Below are 24,789 nucleotides of genomic sequence, written 5' to 3' on the forward strand. Positions count from 1 at the left end.
GCTTGGGGTTGTTGTGCCCCAGGTGCAGGACCCGGCACTTGGCCTTGTTGAACTTCATACAGTTGGCCTCAGCCCAAAACATGGAAGGGGTGAATAGCGGGTTCAGCACCCAACCAAATCCCAAGCCCACCGTGGTCCCCACTCGTCCCCGTTCTAACAACCTCCTCACCAATCCTATTACTCCAACAAACATTATTCTTTTTGTGCTAGAGTTCGAAGACTCCCGGACAGAAAGAACATAAAAATGCAACAAAATCTGTATCTTTAAGGAAGACTATTGGTTATTTTGCTTAAGGATGGTGTTTGTATTACATTTGGTTCATTGCCAAAATGTAACGGCTTCTGGAAAAGAGCAGCCAAGCTATGACCACTGACTGAGCACCGATTCACTCTATCTACAAGGATTGAAGGACAGTACAGAAGTTTTCTTCTGCCATGATCCATCTCAGGAGCGATAGAGCTTAAACAAATCATTATTCTCAAGTTTACCGGATATGCAGAAGAACACGTGCAATATTAACTGAAAATCCATTCTGAAAACATAATAAACAAGAAATGGAAATGTTTACAGAACATATAACATGTATTTAGCACAGCATCAACAGCAAGAGTAGTGGCCTGTGTAATTACATAAGGTAAGAACAGAGTAAGCAAATGGATCGATGCTACATTATGGCATCAAAATAGATCATTTTCTTTGTGACCGTAAATTACAAGGGCAGTTTAAATGACAAGAACTATTAACAAGCTAGTCAAGACATTCACTCTAATGTATATATACCAATTTCCACAATCCATTTCCAAGTTTTTGCCTCCTGCTTTCTCTTACGTTCTTTGGATGAGACACCGACTTGGACATAGCAGAAGTAGAGACCTCAAACCCTGAGGCAGTGAAGTTTGTGGCACCCCTCCACGGGGCAACTGCAGCATCTCCTGTGGTCTCTTCAGAAGATAACTCCAGCAGGAGTTGGACTTGACGACCCCTAGAGGTCCCTTCCAACCCAGGACTATTTACGATTCACAAATAGCGAGGTAACATTTCATAATTCCCCTACTCTCAGTCTGGATTTCTGACCACCCTGTTAATCTGTCTGGGTCTGGGGACACCTAAATTCCTCATATGAATTTCTCTCATTAGTTATTGAATATTCAAGAAACCTTAAGAGACACACTGAGTTTAAAGCCAGAAACTAAGCTTTGAGGCTTTGAGTATGGGATGAAACAGCACAAGGCTCAATAAAGCCTGTTTGTGTGACCATGCGTGCTGACCTAAAACCTCTGCCGACCTCTGGATACATTACCACTGTGCTCATGTCCCCATCATACTGCACTAACAACAAACACAACTTTTCTGAGAAATGGTTTCTTACCTGTTTCTCCTGTACAGCTCTATCATACTCCTGAACTTGGAGCTACTGATTGAAATGTGGCTTTTGAACTCTGTGGTCCTTAGAAACAACATCTGTGGTGCCATACCACACCTCTGACGTGTTTCATGCACTTCCTTTCACTTCTCTAGTGGATACTTGGAGTTGAACTCAATACCGAGAAGTAGCAAAGAGGAACTGATGTTTGCTTTCAACTTCCCAGGTGAGGTCAGCACGGCTGCTTAACAGCAAACAGACCTGCCGCTTATGAATTACAAGGCAGTTCCAGTCCTTCAAAGATGTTATCACGTATTTACACCACCTCCTCTCATTCACCTTTAGAAATTAAACAATCCTGTTTTTTTGTTTTGTTTTAAACTTTCCTTATGTGGAAGCTCCCATACGTAACCTTCCCTTCGCACCACTCCTTTCTGATTGTTTTCTAATTCTGCCTTTTCTGTCATGGGAAAACCAAAGCTGAGCAATAAATGCGCAAGTGTATAATGGATTCACATGATTCACCTGTCATCTATACTAATTTCTCTCTGGAACCTTCTTATTTCAGCCTAATTAGCCTGTTTCTTCAATCACCATTGAAAAGTTATAAACTAAATCAACAGTATTGTTTTTTTTCCTCCCCCTTGACAGGATAACTAGCACAGTGGGTAAAAGGGAAGCAGCCTATGCAATGTATCTCAGCTTCAGGAATGCTTCTGGTAGTGTTATCCACAGCATTCTCACAAACAACCCAACAAAATAGCCTAAATGCAACCATGACAGACTAAACGCATAACTAATTGAAACATCAGCGCAGAGTTATGTCTGCTTCTCCGCTATGCCTTTCTGATTTGACAAAGGACAAGCCACTGGGGGTTATCTTGAGTGTTGTGAAAAATGCCTTTGCTGACGGATTAAAGAGCATACTTATCAAGTGTGTGGACAAAGCCAAGCTTGCAGACGTAAATGCTCAGTGGCCGGAATGCCAAAGCCATCTCTGAAAGTGATCTCAAACCACAAGCTCGGCAGAACTTGAAAACAAGTGCAGCAGTGAAATGGCTTAGACTACACTGGAGGTTTCAGAGGATTACAAATATATGACAAGACAATTAAGTCTAAATATTGCACAGGAAGAAAAATGCAAATTAATACCACAGGATATTAAGAAGGATGCATATTGCACCTGAGACATAGCAAGAGAATATAAATCATCCAACCTACACGTGACCATTTTAAATATATTAGGGATCTGCTGCTGCCCTCCAAGAGCATCAACAATAGGATAGATGACAGATTTCAGCTTAACTTACAACAGAGAATGCATTGTCTGCGAGGAAGAACATTGACAAGTGATAAATCACTAGGACCATTGAGGTAGGAACACTGCATAAAAACCTTCTGGGTAGGTTTTTCAATAGCTACTCCAAAGATCTGCTCAGAATGACCTACATGCAGATGGTCAGCCTCTGCACTGAGCTAGACTATATGACTTCATGCCCTTCCAAAAGCAATATTGCTAATTTTATTAAACTTGGATAACTCGTTCAAAATATACCCAGACAGGATTTTCACTCCTCCAGAGTATACTAACATGCAGTTACTGGTCTACTCTGAATCTCTCCCACTAACCATATCAGACATGTTGGCACTCAGTTCCTGGACTGCAGCAGACAGATGAAATGTTTTTCACTTGCTTGCACTGATAACAGTCACTCTTGTCCTGCCCTAGCAAGATTTCAACTCCTCTGAAGGATTTGAATAATGACACAGAATTAAGGTATGCAAGCATTTTTACCCATAAAACAAAAAAAAACATTATCTGCTGGAATTGCATTGGTCAAAAGCTAGAAGAAGGAGCTTTTCAATGCACATGTACTCTCCCACAAAACAGGAAAATTATAAATAAAGGTGGGAAGAGAAAAACCGTGAAAACCTTTTTTTCCTGTAGGTCACAAATAACAGCTGCTATATTCTGATACGAGCTCTAGATTAGCTAGCAAGTGATATAAACAAATCATGGATGGTTTCCTCAGTAAAGTCATTGTATGTTTTAGCATGCTATTTTGTACAGGAGCACATTTTTACTCTTAACCTGCTTTCTTGTTTCATTGCTGGAAAAAGACCATGGGCTTCAGATTAACACAAGTACCTTTCCACATTTCCCTAAAAAAGGAGAGGAAGAGACGAAGCCAATTCTCCCTTGCTTTTTCTTAAAACACAACACTTTTCTCCAGCACCTCCTTCTTAATCTGGAGCAAAGCCCTCACTGGTCTACTGTGGATTACAGGTACAGATCGATCCCTTCACATAAGCTATGATGCACTTGAGAACATCTCCCTGCTCAAACACTCCCTTGAGTTAAGAAAGAGCAAGCCATCAACTCAATGGGATTTTTTTTTTTTTTATTTTTTAGCAAGCCACTATGCTTTCAATGACCATCTTGTTGGATTTAAGAAACAAAGCAAAGCAGACACAAAGCACATAACTTGCCAAAGGCAGAACAAAACTCTTTCAGAAGGCTCAGGGTAGCAGCGACAATCTCTTAAAATGAGAAATACACCAACTAAGGCTTAAAGATGGACCAAATGGTTGGACCGACTCCCTGCTGATTCCCTATTACTTTTTTCCATTTTAAAGCAATACCTTATTGTAAATATTACTTTATCTTGAGAAATATTCATTCACCCATCAGTTCTCTATTATGATCAACTGGACTGCTTTCACAGCTGTGGTTATTCAGAAAAATCACACACAAGTATAAATGAACCCATCTACATAAGGAAGAACATTGTGGGAGAAAACTTTACGAATAAGCAAAACCTCATTTGTTACAGAAGTTTGTTCAGCAAAGTAGTCCTACTTGTCTAGCAGCGATTGAACACTGGGCCTGTATTTAAAGAAAATATTTCTCCCAAGCAAAAGCAATAAGAAAAAAATTAAAAGCTTTCTGCCATTAGACCAGGAGCTATCGTTAAACAGTCAGTTGTCAACTGAGCTGGACAGTTTTCACGATTTTGTTCTTAAACACTTGTCATGGATTCTCATCTCTCCTACTTGAATGAAAACAAACAAAACCAAGAGGTAGGAAACAAACAAAACCAAGAGGTAAGGAAACAAACAAAACCAAGAGGTAGGAAACAGCCGCCAGAACTGAGAAAAAGATAAACTGATGAAAGAAGGATGTCTCATGGCCTCCAAGGCCAGAAACTGGTTCCTCAGGGTGGTGTCCCTTCCCTACCCCTTCTCCTTTTCTTCTTCCTCTAATACAACAGAGTAAAAGGTTTTAAGAACACCTATCACTTTACTTATATATATATATGCATACACATATATAACTTTTTTTTTTAAGTTCTAAGAGACAGCTTGTACTAATATGAGATAGACACATTGTCTATGTCAGTGTTACCATGCGTTGGATAATGAAATAAGGCACAAACTAATATAAATCTACCTCATTTAGAGAAGGACGCTTGCAAGTGAGCCCTATTTATATATACTGACTTTTAGAGCGAATATACCTCTAAAAAAGGAAAAGCCATCTTCCATTAACAATGGCACACATTTTTAATCTGATTTCAGTCCACATAACATTGTCAACAGCAAATTACATGCCTAATTAAGTGCTTAAACTTTTCAAAATACAAACTGTGTTACAAGCCCTACCACAAATTATTATAGTATTGTTTGGGGAGAAATGGGGGGGAGGGGGTGTGTGGTTCAAGTAAAGAATTCCCAAGAACCTTAATTAAAAAAAAACAAAACATCTGAAACTCCTTTATTTTATGCACTCCAGCTTATGCTACTGATTTTCTTACAGAAAGAACTTTTCAAGAGAAAAAGAATATTTCAGTGTGATTAACTGCCTGAAGATAGAAAATGAAGACTCTTTTGCCTGTACGCAAAGTTCTCAGTAACATTTTTATATATGATTTGCCAGTAGCATCTCCACTTACCTGCATTAGTGTTTGATCCTTGTAATAGTACCGTCAGGGTCTCCATAACCAACAAAGCCTGCTGCTTTTGGTCCTCAAATGAACAGTTTCTTGAATCCCCTAAAAATAATTTCATAAGCCAAAGACATGGTAAAAATCACTCTTTTCTAAGATGTTGCTTCATTTTTTTCTACCAATGCTTTCATTTTCTTTGTTTCCCCAAAGAAAACACAGACTAACCAAATTTCAAAACAAGTTGTATTTAGTCTACATGTGCATCCATGGGAAAGCTTAATTACAGATTGTTTGAAAATGCCCTTTATAAAAAGTATAATTTTAACAGAAGCTTTTGAGCAGTGTGAGCTGAGTGGCTGACACTGCAGCTATACGTGTAGTTTCATATCCCCAACTGTTGTTACTTCAAGCTACAATCATTGAAGACTAAATGGATCTGTCTTGTTCTGTACTGAGTACATGCAAAGAGAAATTCTACACACCAACACAGAACTACATCTACATAATTACTTCAAATGTGCTTACGATTTGACAGGTATAACAGATGAACCAAGTTGGTGCACAGCATTTTAAACACATTGTAACAGTCCAGAAAATAAAAAAAAAAATTAAATGACTAATAAGCACCAAGCAACAACACAAAGGCAATGTCCACCCCAGGTAGCACCTTAACCAGATGACATCTTGATCCATTTATTGAGAAGCACTTGAGAAACTGTGTGTTTTCCAACATAGCTGCTGGCAGCACAGCTTTCTACCTCTAATTAACAGCCACAAATCATCAGCAAAGCTTCATACAATAAACCCAGGTGAAACAGCCAACAACTACAATTAAAAAAAAGTCACTGATACATGTTAACTCTATTCCTGTTTGAGTAAAGAATATAAAAAAAGCATACCTATGCACATACGGCTTGCACTTGGCAGTGCTTGCTTTGCAGACTAAACAACTATGTGGCTTACCTCAGATGTCAAATTCTGGACATGAGAATGCCAGTTTTTTTGTTGTTGGTGGCTGGTTTTGGTGCCTTTTTTTTTTTTTTGGTAATGCTCTTACAAAAATGTAGACCCAAAGTATAAAAAGAAGTTTTATATATTTATTTTTTTAAACTTGGAAACAAACTCCTAACAAGAGCACAGATACATGCTTGATAGCACTTTTAGGTGCACTTCTGAAATGTCTAAGTACATTTTTTTGAGAGGGACAACTTGGTGCACAGGAGCGAAGCAGGTAGTCTATGTATTGTTCCTTCATTTTTTCTTTTGATGTAAAATAACATAAATATTAGGAAAAATACATTAAAAAATAATTTAAGAAGGAAATTATAAACTTCTAATGATTTTGCATTCGCACAGTATCTTTCATTAAAGATTGTGCCTCAAGCTTCTTGCAGGACATAAAGAAAGAGGGAATCCTAGTGTGTTTTCAAGATGGCACAGCAGTCCCCAGTAGAACTCTGCCCTTATGATACGCATTCAAACATTATTGCTTTTTTCTCTTAATCGCTAGCCTCCACCATCCCCAAGAGACATGCAGTAGAAAATTGGAAGCACACACTCTACCTTGATCGTTCAGAGCCTGAGTGGGATCTTTCAGAAGGGCTGCATATTTATGAAGAAGATTTACCATCACCTCCAAAAGTCCCACCTCCCTGAAGACATCTTTAAAGATGTAGTCGTGACGGGTGAATTTCAGGAGTGTCTTCATGGCTATGATGCTACAGTGATAAGAAGTGCTGGATTTTAAAAGGATGCTCACACTGATCAGTTCTTTACAGGGTATGTAGTTCAAGCTGAAGACAACAAATTCCAGCATCTCGAAGTATTTGGTCTGTACTTCTGGAAGCTTAGAAATTTTCTCTGCAAACTGAGACAATGTGTGCTGTGATTCCAAAATGAAGTAATTAGCATTGTCAGCCATATAAATATTCGTGATGGCATCGAGAATAATTTGTGCTAGATAGCTAGTTTTTGCTTTCAAAAACGCATTCTGAAGGACGGAAAACGCTTGGATATTCCTCACGCTGTGACCTGAATTAGGAAACAAAGTGGGATGGGAGGAAAAAATCAAAATGGAAGTTCTGAATTGTCATAAACAATGAGCACAGTCACTAATAACGATCCATGCGCTCTAATAAGCGTGATTAAGAATGTTACCTTTTTTAAAATTAAAATGGACTCTTTAAAAAAGCATTTGCATAAGCAATTATATTGCAAATCTTATGATCTACTGTTCTTTCTTATATGACATCTTCATCTCTGAAACTGTTTACACATGCAGCTAAATGAACGATCAGTTCTTTCAAATAGATGACAAAGTTGACCTATTTTTAGTATGTGCAACAGGATCCAGTCACAGAGAAAAATTAAAGCCTGCACATCATCTACATGGTCCGTAAGAAAACGCATTACAGCAATAGTCAAGCATTCTGTATTCCATAATACGGAAGGCCACTATGCCCTTCACAAGTAGGAGGCAGGCTAAGTTTGGAAGAACACACATCTGATGACCCTCATTAAGCAGAGCAATAAGCAACAACACAGTCTTATCAGCTGGGTTCAAAGCTAAACAGCATGCACAGCCTCTGAGCAACCCTGTTCCTTCGGCTCACTGGACATCTTGTATGAGAAAAAGGAGGGGAGCTCCTCGCAGAGAAATTTTACAGGGCTTTGGAAGGCCAGCAGATGCCTTCCTTCAAGAGAGAGCATGCTCTTGCTCAGTTCTGGATTAGAAATTTTTATGTGAATAATCATACTGGTATCAGGTGACGGTGTGAGGGTGGCCGTGGCTATCAGGCCTGGGAATAAGAAAACTTTGGCAAGGTCAAGTACTGTTAATTCAGAAATTAAAACAAATGGAAGAAGTTTTAAAGTACAAAGCAGCCATATTATTAGAACATAAAGACCTCACATCTGTAAAAGATGGATCAAACTTCTCCTAAGTACCCTTAAGATCAATAAAATCTCATTCACGTAGCCCAAGAAGGCATCACTTATGAATGTTCCCCAGATTCCCTTATTTTTTCAGTGAGCAGAGCATATATTCTACTAGAAAGATACTGCAAAGGTAACTTTTCCAACTTTTGCAAGAACAATACAACTCATAGTAAACCAATCCCATTATACAAGAAACACCTCATGACAAACACCCTTTAAAAAGTTATAAAAAAAATTCTAACAATTAAACCTCATTTTCAATCAAGCTAAAATCAAACAATTAGCATAAATCAAAATCCTTTCGCAAGAGAAGAATCTCAATTTATTGCACATGTTCTGTGGAATACTACCTTACTCCTTTTTTGTAAACTAAGTTGTCCAATTTAAAAGAAAATTCAATTATCCCAGTGTCTAGCTTCACTGCTTTCCCTGCTATATTCCTCCAGAAAGCAACACGAAACTTCCTTGAAGAGCTACATGCAAAAATTTCACTTACTGGGAGAATACTAATGTGAAATTGCAGATCACATTCATTTGTTTCTAAAAGCAGGCTTTTTGCATGCTTTCTTAGAAATGAAACATGTCGGAAAGTGGATATAGAGCTCAACAAATATCACAGCAACAGAGGCAGTGACCGATACAACTAGGTATGTTCTAATTAAGTATAAACAGTTCTTTCAGGCAATCAAGCAGGTTAATGCATTATCTTTGAATGTTACAAGGACCCCTGAAGAAACCAAATCTTCACCACCTCTACAGAGTTCAAAACCTAAAAAAAATTAAATAAAATCAATTACGAAAATGTGCTAATACGTTCTCCAAAGAAAAACAACTTGTCAATAGAATGAAAAAGCAAGTAAAAGGAACTGCTAGATGTCAGGACAAATACCAGCAAATGAAATAAAAAGATTTTATTTTGAAAATGCAAGAGATGGTGGTTATCTCATGCTACTGTATCAGAAAGCTGATTAGCTTAGGCAAAAATCAGTAAGTTAGAACACAGACAAATTCAACTCTATAACTATTATCTTCTTCCTCTGTTTAGCACAAAGGGAAAACAGTTCCCGTAAACAATGAACTTTCTCAATACCAGAGAAAGGAAGTGATTGTCCAAGTAACTGTGATATGCGAAAGAAACAGTGAAAGCAGATCCATTAGGATATAAATCTATAAAGCTAACTCTATCATAAGAACTTTACAAGTGCCTCCAGTGTTATTAAAACCCCAAAGAAGCCCAAGCAGCAAGCTCGCTCTACACAGTCACCTGCTTAATCCCAAAGTCCTTATTTACCTACAAAATCAAATGGAATTTTAAGTGTCTAGAATCCTAATTTGGTTTTTATAGAAACCTTTTCCTCTTCAGACTTAGTCAACCTTATCTCCTCATCAGAATTCACTGTGGCTGCAAGTAACACCACAGATTATACCACTGAATACTCACCGCTGCTCAAAAAACATATTACAGCTCCTAAGATACGCTTGCCCGAGCTGATAAGAGCTAACATAAGGCCCATCTGCGCGAAGGAAAACAAAAACAAAACAAAAAGCACCACCAAAGTAGTGCATCAGCCTTCCACATCTATTTTATAAGATCATCCTAAAACACCATAAATCAATTCACTGCATCTTTCCACACTGATATTCTTTTTTAAAATGTCCACATAGAAGCTATGAGCTTTGCAGTGAGAGATGTGTGACTTGCCCTACAGTCCTCAAAGTTAAAATTTGTTTGCACGCTTCTGTGAGTACCAACCCCAAAGAAGGAGGACATCTAGGACAAGCATATTTGATATGCAATCTTAGTAAAAGAACCTATACTCAATTACGAATGGTTTTTGTGGTATACAGTTTCTCTTATATTTAAAAAAAATACACGGAGGGAGAGAATGAACACTCACCTTTGCCCGCAGGCTGTGGCACTGCAAATCCAGGAAGTAAGAAAGGTACTCCAGTGGTAACACCGGCCGGCTTCAATTCATTAACACCATACGTTGTTAAGGAAGTAATCAAATTAACTAAGTCCTTCAAAGCATCCTTAGATTCAGCCTCTTTTGCCTGTTCTAACCTAAAGAAAACAAATAGCTCACATTAGCAAAAGTTTATTTCAACTTGAATGACTTTAATCAGAGATCTCTTCCGTTTTTCTTTAACTTCAAGAACATGCTTTTAGTGCCCTGTACTGGCAGTATTTTACATGTTCTCCATTAACATTTCATACTATTAAGTCAGTCCTTAATAGGACTTAGTACTTATTTCCTGTAGACATTAACTTCATAAATCTTGCTGTTAACCCCAAAATCTGGTAAAAAGAAGCATAGATATTAAAAATTACCATTACATTCTTCTTACAAACATGAAGCTTATAGGAAAATACTTAGTCTGCCATTAAATAAATCTGCACTTAACCTCCTAGACTACATGTGCCACTTTCATAGTTCATATTTTGTGTTAACAAAGTGGTATCTGACTAGAAACATAAAGCCTAGAAGAGCACAATAAAATATCTTCTTCAGAAATACAGACCCTCCTCTGAATGCAAGAGGATAGGAACTGTAACATCTGATCCTCTTCAGCATTCACTGCTAGCAATTCAGTCACAATAGACCCTAAAACAGGCTAGTAAAACACAAACTATCCTCCTTTTCCTTGGCAGGCCAACACGTGCTCCACCCCAACCCAGAGAAACCCAGATTATTCTCTTCCATCCACATCAACTGTTCACACGTCCCTGGGCCAGGGAGGGCAGCAAGCAGCAGCTGGGGCTAGTGACAGGAACGGTGCAGGCTGTTCTCCACCAACACATCAGCCTGCACAGCACAGCTGGAAACCAACTGAACAGAATGCCCAATTTTATACAACTGCTTCCGAGATGGAAATTCCCCCAGAGTTAAAGCACATCTAATTGCATACTAGCTCTTAGTCTCTACAGATCTCAGGAGATAGCCAGGGACCACAATCTCCTATTTGCTCATGCAATGCAGGATGTGTTTTTCTTCTTTGATCAATGACAGTGAGAGCCTTTCGAAGCAACTCATTCTGCATCCTGCACCTTCCCCACAGTGAGACGTATGGTTGAACCTTACAGAAGCACTTGGCTCATCTATTTCCATTCCATGAATCCTCTGTACACCCCGCACTTTCACATCATCGAGTTGAAAACATATGCTCTCTCCTTTGTTCCTCACAGGTCTCCGGCAGATTCTTATTAAGTCACCATCTTCACAAGTTATTCCGTATTACCAGCTCCCAAGCCTTTCTTCATTGTGGCTGGACTTGCAGCATCTTGGAAATGTACTGCATACCTGAAGAAGTCTCTGTCATTAGTTCTGAGCCACAACACATCCAGGGAGAACGCAGCACTATTGATGATCACTGAACAATGCCCAGGCTTCTCTGACATTGCTTTTTTGAAACAAAACTATAGTGAATTTCATGTTCAAATCACAACTTAAAAAACGTGTTTTGAACCATCTTCCATCTCCTCTACAATACACAGATTGCTAACAAATACAACACGCATTGCTGTGCCTCGTTCACCTTCTCCCAGGTGTTCTTGTGAGGTTCTTAGCAATCAGCTCTCAAACAAGTGAGGATAAGGCACTTCCGTGCTTTAACCCTGTAATGATGTCAAATGACGAACCAACGTGCTGTGTGATTGTGCTCTCCTTTTTCAGAGACACACACCCCTAGACTTCTCATACCACTGTCAGGGAATCCCCATTCTTTGGCTGAAAGGGTGAGCAAGCTCACAAGAAAGTCTGCTTAAAACATGTGATGTACAGAGTATCACTGCTGTGCTTGAAAATGACATCACTAATGACAGCATGTTCCCGAAATTCTACCTAACCCCTTGCTGTCAGTTTCTGGAAGACAACCAAGTTTATGATATGTACTGATGTGTTCCAAGTATTATAATTCATACTCAAAATAACCATTTATACTAGAAGAAAAATAACATAGCATGTATTGTAGCAATTTTGGCACAGAAGGTAAGTTATGAATCATTTTAACTGTTACTGAGAATTTCACATGCCATGTCTATGTCCGGTAACCGTTAAAAAAAACAAAACAACAGAAACATAACATCCCAAAGAAGATTAAGTTCTAATATTTGGGTACCAAAAGCTAGCAACCTAGCATCCAAAATGAATGGCCAGAAAACCAGTTAGCAATGGGAGCTCATCTCAGTTATGGCTATTACAGCACTGCATCTCATCATCTTTGACCCTAGTACATAAGGCGCACACTCATCTTTCATTTCAAAGCTGGTGTCTGTGTCTTGCATTTGAAAAACGCACATGCATATATCACCAGCAATGCATGCATCTTCAAAACTTCAGAAAAAAAATCAGGACATATCTTAGATTTTACACAAGTAATGCAGCAAACATACTAATTTTCTCACTGTGAAAGAGCAAGTGACATGTTCTTCATGAAAAAAAAAATAAAATCATGGGTTGTACTTCAACATTTACTTTTGGCAGGCATCACTATATTCTGTCATGTATTAGCAGGTTAGCAGTCCCTTTCATAAAAAAAATCAAATTAAAAAAATGCATATACACACTGACACCCTAGTAACGTGGGAGTTCTCTCCAGCACTCTGTGATGGACAAAACGGTCTCTTCTGCTTATGTACAAAATGGTCTCTTCAACACCAAGTAGCATGGACAAATGACGTTTATGATTTTTCAGTACTTTCAATTTTTTTAAACAAAAAGGAAACAAAACCAAACCCATCAGCTGCAGTCAAAAAATATTTTTGTGAATTCTTAAAAAAAATAGTACCAGTTGTTTTAAACATCCGCTTTCCTACAACATACAAAAAGATTTAGTAATAAACCAGTACCAATGAATAAGAATCTAAATAATGTAGTTTCGTAACAGGAGGGAAGCACATCATTTTATGTTTTGGCCCTAATGTCTTCCTTGCATAGCAATCTATAATCATTTATTCAGTCAAATCTATTGACCCATTCTTTAATAGGAACTCTTTTCGGAAAAAGCTCAATCATCTGTCCACATCCCTTCAAGTACTTTTGCATACCTGAGGAGGAGATCACAGAGGAAGTTGTATCCTTGCCATATCCTAAAATCATCCAATAGCGTTTGCGACACATCACTGGAATCTTTGAGAAAACAGGAAAGCCCAGCAAACATCTCAACTATTTCAAGGGGAGAAAGGTCATCAGACTGCTGCATATTCTGAACACACGTGGACAAACATTCTTTTTCTGAAAAGAAATGTGATTGCGGAATTTAGGATTTTACTGACATTAAATGATTCTTTTTCTCCATTAGATAATCTTTACCTCTGGAAAGAAGGAGACTGACAAGGCTTTTTTTTTTTTTTTTTATCTGTAAGGTTAAATCAGGAAAATCAGCAGAATAAAAAGACAAATATGAACTGCTATAGTAACTCTAAAGCATCCTATTCCATACTGAAAAACGAAGTTATAGAAAGCACTGAATGATACTATGGTACTGGTGTTAGGTAAAACTCGACACAGAAGACTTGACACGATGATTTCCTACTGCTGCTCTTGTTAGCGATTCCTTGGCTGGCGTACTTGCTTGCTGAGGAAAAGGAGACAGCTTGTCTCATTCTGCATCTCTCCCGTGGTCCACTGCTACATTCCAAACAGCTTTCCCAAATCTAAACTCAGATTTCAGGATGCAACCCTGTTTCAAAGACACTCCCTTAAAAATAAATATAAATTTATAAATTTCCAACATTCCTTATAAATTTCCAACATTTGCCAGAGAAGTGCAAGTATCTCCAGCTAGGTCAATTATAAAAGGTCCCAGAAGATCAGGTCAAAACATGAGATAATGAAAGGATGTTCCTCTGAATGGGATAAAAAGCCTTAATTTTTTTCTTGAGTACGAAACAAACCTCCCTGCACATTATCATCTCTTAAGTCAGGTTCATTTTTATCAAGAAGTGAGGGGTCATGCTGAGTGGTTTTTAAGATTTTCACTTATTTAAATTATAAAGAATTTAGAGTATCTTTTGATATGCCACCCCCTGTCTTTGTGGACCAAAGCAATAGGAAGCGACAATGGTAGCAGCTGCCATACATCAAACGACAGAGACAGGATTGGGTTATTTTATTTGTTGCACTTTATAACCTTCTCAAATATATATGTACACCTTCATTATAAAGTCATCAGAAGGCTGCTACAGACATATGTAAAATAACCATCACCTTTAAAATCCAATTTGAAAGTATTTAACTGATGCCTATTTTGTGCTTCTAAGAGATGCTGTACATTCATTTCTTTCTTACTGTAATTAGAAAGATGCTGCTAGGGCAAGAAAATCCACAGACTAAAATTTTCTGCCAAGTATGTGGAGGCAGGGTGCCGTATTTCATAAAATGACAAAAAAGGTTTTGCTGAACTTTGTAAAAACTTGCTTTCCAGGGTGTGGGGAAATAGTGTTTTTTTTTTTTGTTTTGTTTTTTTTCTGTCACCAATAATGCTGTACCCCTAAAATTTGTAATAAGGCTGTTAGCTCATTTAAATAATCATTCCATTTTAAAAAGGACTTTATGCATTTAGATGGCGCTACAATCTGAAAGCCCTAAATACATCAGAAATATATTATACCAAACTTCACATGTCAAATTCTAAATGCCTAAACACACACACAGCTTTAAATAGCTGCAACACCAGTATTTTCAATAACATATTTCTTCACAAAGCTCTTTCCATGGATACTATCCTCTCTGACAACAGTTGTAATCTTGCTTTGTTTTCACAAATCCTTTACCACTAACCCGCATGGCAGTACCCCTTCCTATGCAAATGATGAACCGATCCTTGTAAAGATATATCTTAAGTAAAGCATTCCTTAAGTTATCTTCCAAAACCTCTCACCACCTTCAATTTCCATGCCCCAAACAGGATACTATTTGTCTCAACAGTGAACCCGAATGAGTCTGGCTGCTTCAGTCCGTTGGTGGCTGTCGCACTGGTGGCACCACTACTTAGAGACAGCCTCTCCTGGGCAAAGGACTGGGGCACTGCCAATCCAAGGCAGAAGGCTATAGGGACAACAGCCTTGGGCTGGGAACCTTGCAGGGTAGCTGGGCTGGATCATGGGGCAGGGCACAGGCAGGCTGCTCCAATACGCCATCAGTAAGCACGTGGGGGCTCATGCTCGGGTGCTGCTGTGCCCACGCACCAAGCTCCCTTGAGCATTTCCTACTACCTGCGTTACCCAGGTTTTGCTCTAGTTGAATATGTTGACTGTGTATCGATCTGACCTGGTCTCTTCCTGGAGAAGCGAATGTCTGTGAGAAAGGACATTATCTCTGCAGTCTTCCAGATCAGCTCTCCCTGGTTAGCATAACACACCAGTATTTACTACAGGGCTACTGCAGAAGCCTACTATGTGGGCTTCTGGATAGCTCAAAACGCACCAGAAGAACACATGGAGCTGGTTCCTCTTCCTGTGGCTTCCTCATATGTCCCGACACTTGAATTGCCAGCCAGAGCATTACCTAAACAAGCAGCCGTACACGAGGCACTGCTAGCTTACCTTGCCACTGCAAGGGACTGCTGCTGCTAATTCAAACAAGACAGGAAAAAACATCTTCCCCTTAAGGATTTACTGCTAGCAGCAAAAATGACAGACCTATCCATCTGCCCAATGACTGCTTTTCAATACAAGTATTTACTGAAGATGCCCAAACAATAGCAAGAATCAGACAGAAAGCACATCCTTTTTGTCATTGTAAGCTCTACAGCAAAACATTATGGGAAGCACTGTTGTTCAGTGTTAAATTGACATGTGGATGAAGCAGACTCAACTGCAAACACAAGTGCTCTGAAATCTTACATGCATGTAAACACTTACATAGCCAAACAAAGAGCCTGTAAGTTTTCCTTGATCTGTTACTTTCATGCCTATTTCATAACTACAAGAATAATCAAAGAAAAAATAATAAATAATACTGGATAAAGAAACGTACCATGAATGTATTTCACTACATTGACACTAAGGCCATGACGCGATATGGTCATCAGTACTTCCCCTGCACTCTTCCTCCAAGGCAGATTATAGGGAGGGCACCATGAAGTTATTGCACTGAATAAAAGCTGCAGATCATCCTTTTGAGCCAGTTCTTCCGCAGGGGACACATAACTGCACAGTTTTACTAAGATCTGAAATAGAAAGTCATTAAACATCCAATATTAATATCCTTCTATTGGTATTGGTGTTTCCAACTAGACTTAGCAAAACCCAAAACTTTCTTCCATTTGGCATGCACGTTAAGATCAGCAATGTATATCCCTCTGTATATTGTTTCTCAACTTTAAATTGCACACAAACTTATTCAACACATGGCTATTTCAGGTCTTGATTCAGTTAAAAATGACCAGAAAAGCATTAGCAGAAAAGTTCAAATAAATCTCTCAGGCTGACACGGCATGCTTGTTTGGGTACCAGGATATTCCTCTTCCAGAACCTTATTTCTCGCGGATTCAGAGGTTTAAATCCTGCAGCAGGGCAATGACTATGAGAAGAAAACTGTTATACTCCTTCCTCTTGCAGGTAAGCTAATCGATGAGTTATTGGCAGATAAACAGCCATACCTTCTTGGCCAAATAAAAACAGCCAAAAAAGCATAGCAGGAAATGCTACAGCAATGCTATAGCACTACCTGAATGTCTGTCACCTGAATTTGAACTGCCAAGTTACCTTAATTAGGAAAAAATGCAGTTACGCAGCCAAAGCTGCTACACTGTGCTCCCTTCTGTATGTGTTCTGAAGACACTCGATGTCATAGAATCATTAAGGTTGGAAGAGACCTTAAATATCACCTGGCCCAACCAGTACAAAAGTCCATTTTCTATCTCCTGCGGGAAGCTGAGGCTCCCTCCTAGAAAGCCATAAGAATATTTTGTAAAGTTGCCTGCATCTAGAGGACATTTAGAAGTTAAATCAAAGTAAAAGCAGAGCCTGGGAGCTATGTGAAACCTCACCTGTTCCAGCTAACTCATTTGAGAGCACCACCTGATGGCCCTCAATGAGGGACAAAAAAGAGCAGAGAAACAGCATATTGTGGGGAACTGTAACTGGTAACTTTCATCAGATGTCTGCTACACAGACACTTCCAGTTTGCACTTGGAAACTGGCAGCATGACTGTCGACCCGTTTCTAAAAGTAACTCTCGGCTCCTTCTAACAGTTTAGTCACAAGAACATATGGAAATTCCTTCACAAGAACTCCACTGGAAGCTTCAGAAAGCAGGAGTCCTTGGTCTCCCTGGCGAACTGGAGGGAAAACAGCTGGAAAAAAGTCTGAGGGATAACTCTACGAGGAAATGCAAGCTAAGATGGTTCATTCCCGTATTTAAATTACTCATTTCAAAATGTACGGTATATTCCATAATTAAAAGAAAATAATTACACATTACAATAACTCACAGATTATTAACAGTACTAATCATTTTTACTATGTCTATTTCTATCAATAATGGCCAAAGATACCAAACACTAACACCAGTTAGATTAAAGCAGAGTAATAGCCAATGTGTTGCTCATTTTAAGCAGCTGCATGGAAGAGTTCTATTCATTTTTGTGGAGGAGATTCTTGCTGAGGACAAAAAAAATCACAGGAGAAATGGGAATTCAACTTCAACTGTGCTTGTAAAAAAATCCATCTCACTTTAAGATAGCAGTTTGTGAAGAATCAAGGAAGAGCGATTTCTGGAGATTCCTCAACTTGAAGCACCTCCACTCTTTGCAAGTTCTATGTCCTATTTTACCTTGCTTACCTGTACAAAGACTTTCTGTAGTAGTGCTCGGCGCTCTGCAAGAGGTAGCTCATTCTGTGCTCCTCCAACTACCTCAGGCACATGTGGAAGGTCAAAAAAAAGATATAGACATTTAACGAGTGTGGAAGGCACAGACATCGTAGTCATGCAGTCCACAGTTTTCTGGGGAGAAAGAAAATAACACAGCAAAAAACACAGTTCAGCATATTACTATATTTAAAAAGTCACACTCCTGTAATCAAGTTGACTCAAATGCTGGCATTTTCTTTTAATATCTTTCCAAGCTGTCCACATGGCAATACAGATTCACCATCTATTTCTGAACGCCTACCTAAATAGTGATCTTAAAATAGCATCATCATTTATTTACATGACAATAGCATCTAGCAGCCACAGTTAGGAGCAGTCACTGCACATGACAGAAACAAAAACTGACAGTCCTTGTCAATAGAAACTTACAAGTTAATTACAAAACCTTCAGCCAAGCCCTCATTAACCATCTATTCTTTGCAACAGTAGAAATGGGAGTGGGAGGACAGTCAGTCAATTCATGCACTCACATAGCAAGAAGGTACAAGTAGGCATAAGGAGCATAGCAGAAGAAAATATGAAAGCATCAGTGGGAAGAAAAGACAAATTGGAGTGGAGGCTGGTGACATACTAAATGCATATAAGATGACGTGCTGAATTATAATGGCAGATTAGAGCAGAAAGAATAAACCACACAGCTGTCCAGTACATTGCCACAGATCGGCTCTCCGATGCAGGCAGGGGGGAACCAAAAACAGAGGCAGCAAATGTTCATAATATCACCCGCTTGTCACTGCCATTGTCTTTGTTTTCCAGCAATGCCTCCTACATAAATGGGGAGCCCAAGTATCGAGACAGTGATTTAGGAGCTGCGTGTGACACATACCTCAGAGGCTAAGCAGCAGCATGCACGAGAAGCCTTTGGGGAACAGTAACAATTGCCTGGGTAATTCAAAGGAACATTCTAAATTCATGTTCCAGAAGAATGATTTTTAGGCAGCTGAAACCACAAGGAGCTAAAGCAGAAGTTCTGTGGCAGTGTAACAGAACAGGGCCTTAGCACAGAAAGCAGAAGGTAGTTAGAACATATTTTAGTGTGTGTTCTCAGAGTTCATGACTGTGGTTCCTCCATCTTCAACCCCACAACTTTTTTTAAGCCTTGATGTTTAAGACTAACCTGTCCTGATGAAGCTAATAAATTAATTGTGGTGAGCAGCATCCAACCTCTACTTGCTTCTTCACTTTGATTGACCTCCAGAAACTGGACAATGGCACGACTTGCAGCCTCTGTAGTGGGCAAAAAGAAATAGAAATTCAATTTTAACGTCTGCAGTATGCAAAACATCTTGTCAACAGTCCATATACTAAACAAGAAATCAGCTCTGCAGCACTGCTTGGAGAAGGGAAAAATAAATAAATAAAAAATAAAAGGACTGGGTTCAGGCCTAAAGTCTCCTGACACACATTTCATTCTTCCACACACACTTGGCTTTGACAGTTACAAGGCTGCAAAAAGTACATTTCTTGGTATCATCTTGTAAACCACTAGACAGGTTGTGCAACAGCATGCAGCAACTTTTCTTTAAGTATTTTGGCTTTACCAACACAATGTACTCTATTCCAAGTGTCTTAAGTCAGCACCACTTTGGGGGTTTGGTGAGAAAATGTTATATTCAATTTCTGGAAAAAAAACCTGCACTGAAACAACAGTATGGAGGATAATAGGAAAGGATTGAAGGGAAGATGTAGAATAACAGAAGGAATAAAAAACAGGAACAAAAACGAAAAATAAGACTAAGACCAACAATTACCACATCCCCATCTCACTTTTTTTTTTTTTTTTAATAAGATGAAAATGCTAAAAACTTATGGCTGATTCTTATGTGGATGGGACCACTTTCTGAATCAGCAACCTTTCCATATCAACAAAAGCCAAAAATAAGTATTCCGCCTATGAAACAAATTATCAACACCAATAAAAATGTACAAACTACAAACACGAATAAAAATGAAGAAAAAATGAAATCCTAACACACTGCTGTCTAAATACACGTTAAGATATCTGTAATGCCCGCCATAAGGACTGTCCATAATGCTTAAAGAAAATTTAAAATCATTTTTCATTAATAGCTCCACATCAATCATCTTCAATGCTTTCTGTGTCAATCACAACAGAAAAAGAAGGTACATAATATTGCTTAAAAGAGTGATGACAATGGAATTACAAAAGAAGAAATAAATCTGCAATTGAAGAACCACCCGTTTTTCATCTTGTTTTGTCTGCTTCGTCTGCCGTAGATTTCCCACAATAGACCTGTGCATGAGTTTCTTCTAACATAAATACATTTTGTATGGCAAAATACTTATCAAACTTTGAACATGGACTACACTTCAGAGATCATTTTCTGAAGAATCACATTTGCAAGCTTATGAACTAGCTGGTCCTAAAAGGCTTCTACAATTGTTGTTACACAAAAGAGGCTAATACCTTTCAGGACCAAAGCCATCAGCCACTACATTCATCAGTGAATTGATGGAATGAAAACCAGTGCGTGAAGAAACACTTGTATTAACAGAAGCACTTGTATCAATCACCAGGACCCAATACGGGAAAGCCAAGGACAAGCAGAAGCTTGCTCAGCAGAGGGCCACCAAGACGCGGAAGCTGGAGCCCAGGCCCTGTGCGGAGAGGCTGAGAAACTGGGGCTAGTTCAGCAGGAAAAGGGACAGCCCCAGCATCACCCAACAGGGAAGCTGTGGAAACCTGCAACTAGGCCCTTCACAGCAGGAGACACGCGGCTTCAGCCAAAATGGGAGAGGCCCAGGCTGCCCTACGGAGCCTCTTCCCTGCTGCATACAGCCTGGCACGGGGACAGGGCCCTGCAGGGCTGTGCCGTCTCTGCCCGTCTCTGCCCTCGGAGGTTTTCAAGGCCTGGCCGGATGGAGGCCTGCACAGCCCAACCCCTTCTAACAGCTGGCCTGGCTGCGGGCAGCACGGGGCCAGAGACCCCCGAGGTTCCTTCCAACCCTTAGTCCTCTGTGGTTTCCTCTTTTACAGCAGAAAGTCTAATTTATGTCTCATTCGGAAGGATTTAACATCAACTGTACTGACATCGGTTTCATTTCCTTTTGGTGCAAATAACATGTATTTTTCCCTAAACTCTGGAAAAAAAAAAAAAACCAAAAAACATTTCTATAATCATGTTCCTAGAAGAACACACAGTGAAAGAGTGATTGAAGGCAAAAATGAACACTTGTTTCATGTTTGTAATGGCTATTTTCCAAGTTTGTTTTGCAGCCTTACTGGCTTACACTTTTTTTTGTACAAACCACTGGGTTTTCTAAGTCTGGTATAAAGTAAGAGGAGGCACCTAGTAAATCCCCTGCATGGGACTGACCAAAATAAAACCAGCCTAGACTTGCTCCATCTTGCTATTTCAGCCTTCAGAACCGTGTCACAGAAATGCAGACGCACTAGCTGCCCAACGTGCCAACCTGCAGTACCGCCTGGGGAAGCGGTTTGTTTTCTAAAACAGTCAGTCCACAAAACTGGCTGGATAGTTGGGTACAAACAGACAAACTTAGAAAGCACACTGGAGGTGCCACAGCTATATTTCGCACATCTAAGGTTTACCTAAGATGCCAGAATTAATGACAAAAGCCACTTTCCAAAATTCTCAGGGTCAACCGTGCCCAAAGCACATGCTGCTTCTGCAATGGCAGTGCCCCACCAGATCTGACCAGGAACGATGTGAGAGACCCATTCCTTTTCTACCAGTTCTCTTTTGACCTGAATACAGATAGAGCTAGGCCACCAGTCTCCGCTTAGAGACCGATATAACACAAACAGGGTACAAACAGCCTCCTTAGGGCATGGTTTTCACAAACCACCATGGCTTGTGGGCTCTTTTGGTATCTTTTAAAGTGAGACTGAGAGGTTAAGTGCATACTTCTGAAAGTGTTGTAATGCTGCTGGCATCCTCAGTGGCATAGCAGTCAAACACTATAAATAGGCGCTTCAAAACTGTCGGTCTTAATTAAGCACTACCTAAAACACAGACGGCATTTTGAGCACAGGAAGGAATTCTCGTCATCTGCTCTGAGCAAATTTGACAGCACTACCATTCATTTTCGTTGTAAGCACTAGCCTTGTTTATTTTTTTGGAATTTTCCCTTATTTTCAAGTGCTCAAGAAATCCTTTCGATATAACATCCTCTGTGACTGGCCCAGATGTCCTTAAGTCCTTCACCTTCTGCAGAAGCAACGATGAAATCCAGCATTTGGATGAGATAACTATTAGAAACAGCAAAGGAGCAAAGAGACAAAGAACTATAAGGTAATATCTGTATACATCTATCTTAACAAGTCTGCAAGTGTGCACATGTAACATGGCTAGTGCAGTACTAAGATTTTTCAACACTCACTGTAAATAAGGAAGAGAGGCTTTGTACAACACAACAGCAGAAGAAACTTCATACAGAAGAGGTAGCAGAGATGCTTTGTGTCCTGGACTTCAGAAAAACAGCAAATGGAAAGCTACAGGAGATAACCTATTCAGGTCATTAGCATAAAGCAACACTGCGTTACAGGCAACGTTACTGCCTATAAAAATAGCAGTAAGGACTAATTCAGCATTTAGTTAGATATTCTACTACAGTAGACAGAATCGTGTCATTGTACTTCTATGCAGCATATTGTTACCTTAAGTAGGATATTATGGGCAAAAGCCCAGGTAAGACTGCTGGGAAAGATATCTGTGTATACACCAAAAAGCATGTGTGCGTGTGGGCAGGGGGCATTTTGTGGACCCCTTCTCTACACAAGCCCCCAAGAAGTCTCAACTACCACGCATGGAGAATATCTGGAAACACAGACAGATGCCTGGAGTCAGAGGAAATTAATAGTTTCAATTGCCATGCTAGTAAAAGAAATACCTACCGAAACCAAGATGGAAAGATGCCTTTGTTTGATCAGGAGCAGTGCTGTCATCACAAACAGCAGATATGAAGGGGCTGATGCCTTTGCCATGTTACAGAACAGGAGGACTGCTGAGCAAAAGATAAACACCTCAACTGTGCCAGCATTTAGTCTCACTAAACCAGCTGATAAAAGAATAAGCTTTCTAGGATGTCTTGAAAAGGCACTGTATGGCACTACACTTGCCTCACATAAGATCTGATAAATAGCAGCTAAGATTAATTCCAGGTTAATAGAAAGTAACAAGATTCAGCAGCCATTGGTCAAGAATCACTCCTCAATGCTAACTGATCAGACTCCGCTTCCCCTTTGGAGCCACTTCACTAAATTCAAAATAGAATAGCTGTGTGAAGATAAGTCACCTACAGGGCAAGGGAGAAGAAATTACAGCGAAGAAAATATACGTGGCCACAACAGGCTAGATCACTTCTAACCTCCTCTCCTCTCTATACACAGTTACCTAACATATCACAAAGTCAGAAAGCAGCCCCCAGCTCCACTGTTCTTCAGTGATAAACATCCCCAGCTCTTCAAAGAGGCAGACGCTACAAATAATGCTATCAGGAAAACTTCAGACTCCCATGTGGGAGGAGCATGAAAGGCCACTTGTACAAGATGAGCTTTCTTAAACTACCATGTTTATCTTCTACCAAATGCAAGATGCACTCGAACGACACAACACACAAAGAAATAAATCTTCTAACATTTGCCAAATTAAAATAAATGTGAAAATAGCTCTGCTAATAGGGATAGAGGTTAACTGCAGTAAAAATACAAAATAAAAGCATAGTTTATAAATTAATGGAATTTAAAAATGAAAAATAAAGGCAGACATCTTCAGAGGCTGAATATAAACCACTGACGTGTTTTTCTGCAATGGTTAAACGTTATGATGATGAATGTTATCAGATTGGCCTCCCAATGTGTTTTTTTAACTGAGATAATGGTAGTCTTTAAGCACATTTGTTAGAGAAATGGCTAAAGAGGTTAAAATATTTTTCACTGGCTAAGCAGTATAATTAAAATAGAGGGGGGAAAAAGAATAACAATCACACAGTATAAATAATACATGAAAAAGTTACTTCTGAAGGGAAGGGGGATTATTTGAACAGTCTAGAGGCATGGTGAAATAAGCAAATTTAGCATGACATAATAAATATCATGACAGATTCACATAGAGCATTCCAAATATGGAATGAAACTTTGACTAATACGAAGAAAGTAAGACAAAACAAAATTGAATTTAAAAGCTGCCTAAACCAGTGTTGTACACAGAGCAGCATGCATACTGAATCATTAAAAAAAAAAAAAACTTTTGAAATTGTCCTTAACAGAGGGTTGAAGTGTTCCAGCCCTACGATGAACCCTTTTCTTTTCTCATTCTTCTATTTTACACCCTTCTGCACACGTTTCACAGGTTTTCCCCACAACCACTTACATTCTGACAGGGGAAGCACTTCTCAGACTCCAGGATTTCTCTTCAGTCCAGGAATCATCCTGTGACAACCAAACGTTTATATTCCCTGAACACATTAAATAACAGGAGTTCTCAGTATGTATTTTGGTGTATTTCAGATGCAGACAATATAGGACTGACTCAGAAACCAGTTTTAGAAGACATGCAACAACCATTCCAAGGTATCAAATCCAGTGTCTGCACACCTTCCTTTGCTGAAACATGAGCAGCTGTTATGAGTCGAAGAGTACGGTGCACTCTTATACTCGCCCCATTTCCTGCTGTGTGT

At 39.3% G+C, this 24,789-nt stretch overlaps 1 protein-coding gene across 18 annotated transcripts in view; it reads right to left on the minus strand.

The window, feature by feature from the left end:
• The window catches only part of WDFY3 (WD repeat and FYVE domain containing 3), a 189,011-nt gene that overhangs the window by 86,905 nt on the left and 77,317 nt on the right, over window positions 1–24,789 (minus strand). For all 18 annotated transcript variants that reach the window (XM_083834169.1, XM_083834167.1, XM_083834168.1 and 15 more), the window contains 7 exons: window positions 19,244–19,353; window positions 18,037–18,198; window positions 16,228–16,420; window positions 13,296–13,482; window positions 10,147–10,313; window positions 6,875–7,342; window positions 5,318–5,416 (listed from right to left, as the gene is read on the minus strand). In XM_083834169.1, the coding sequence (XP_083690295.1) occupies window positions 5,318–5,416; window positions 6,875–7,342; window positions 10,147–10,313; window positions 13,296–13,482; window positions 16,228–16,420; window positions 18,037–18,198; window positions 19,244–19,353 (1,386 nt within the window). The remainder of the gene's footprint in view (window positions 1–5,317; window positions 5,417–6,874; window positions 7,343–10,146; window positions 10,314–13,295; window positions 13,483–16,227; window positions 16,421–18,036; window positions 18,199–19,243; window positions 19,354–24,789) is intronic.

Source organism: Anser anser (assembly GCF_964211835.1).
Source record: "Anser anser genome assembly, chromosome: 4".
NCBI classification, from domain to species: Eukaryota; Metazoa; Chordata; class Aves; order Anseriformes; family Anatidae; genus Anser; species Anser anser.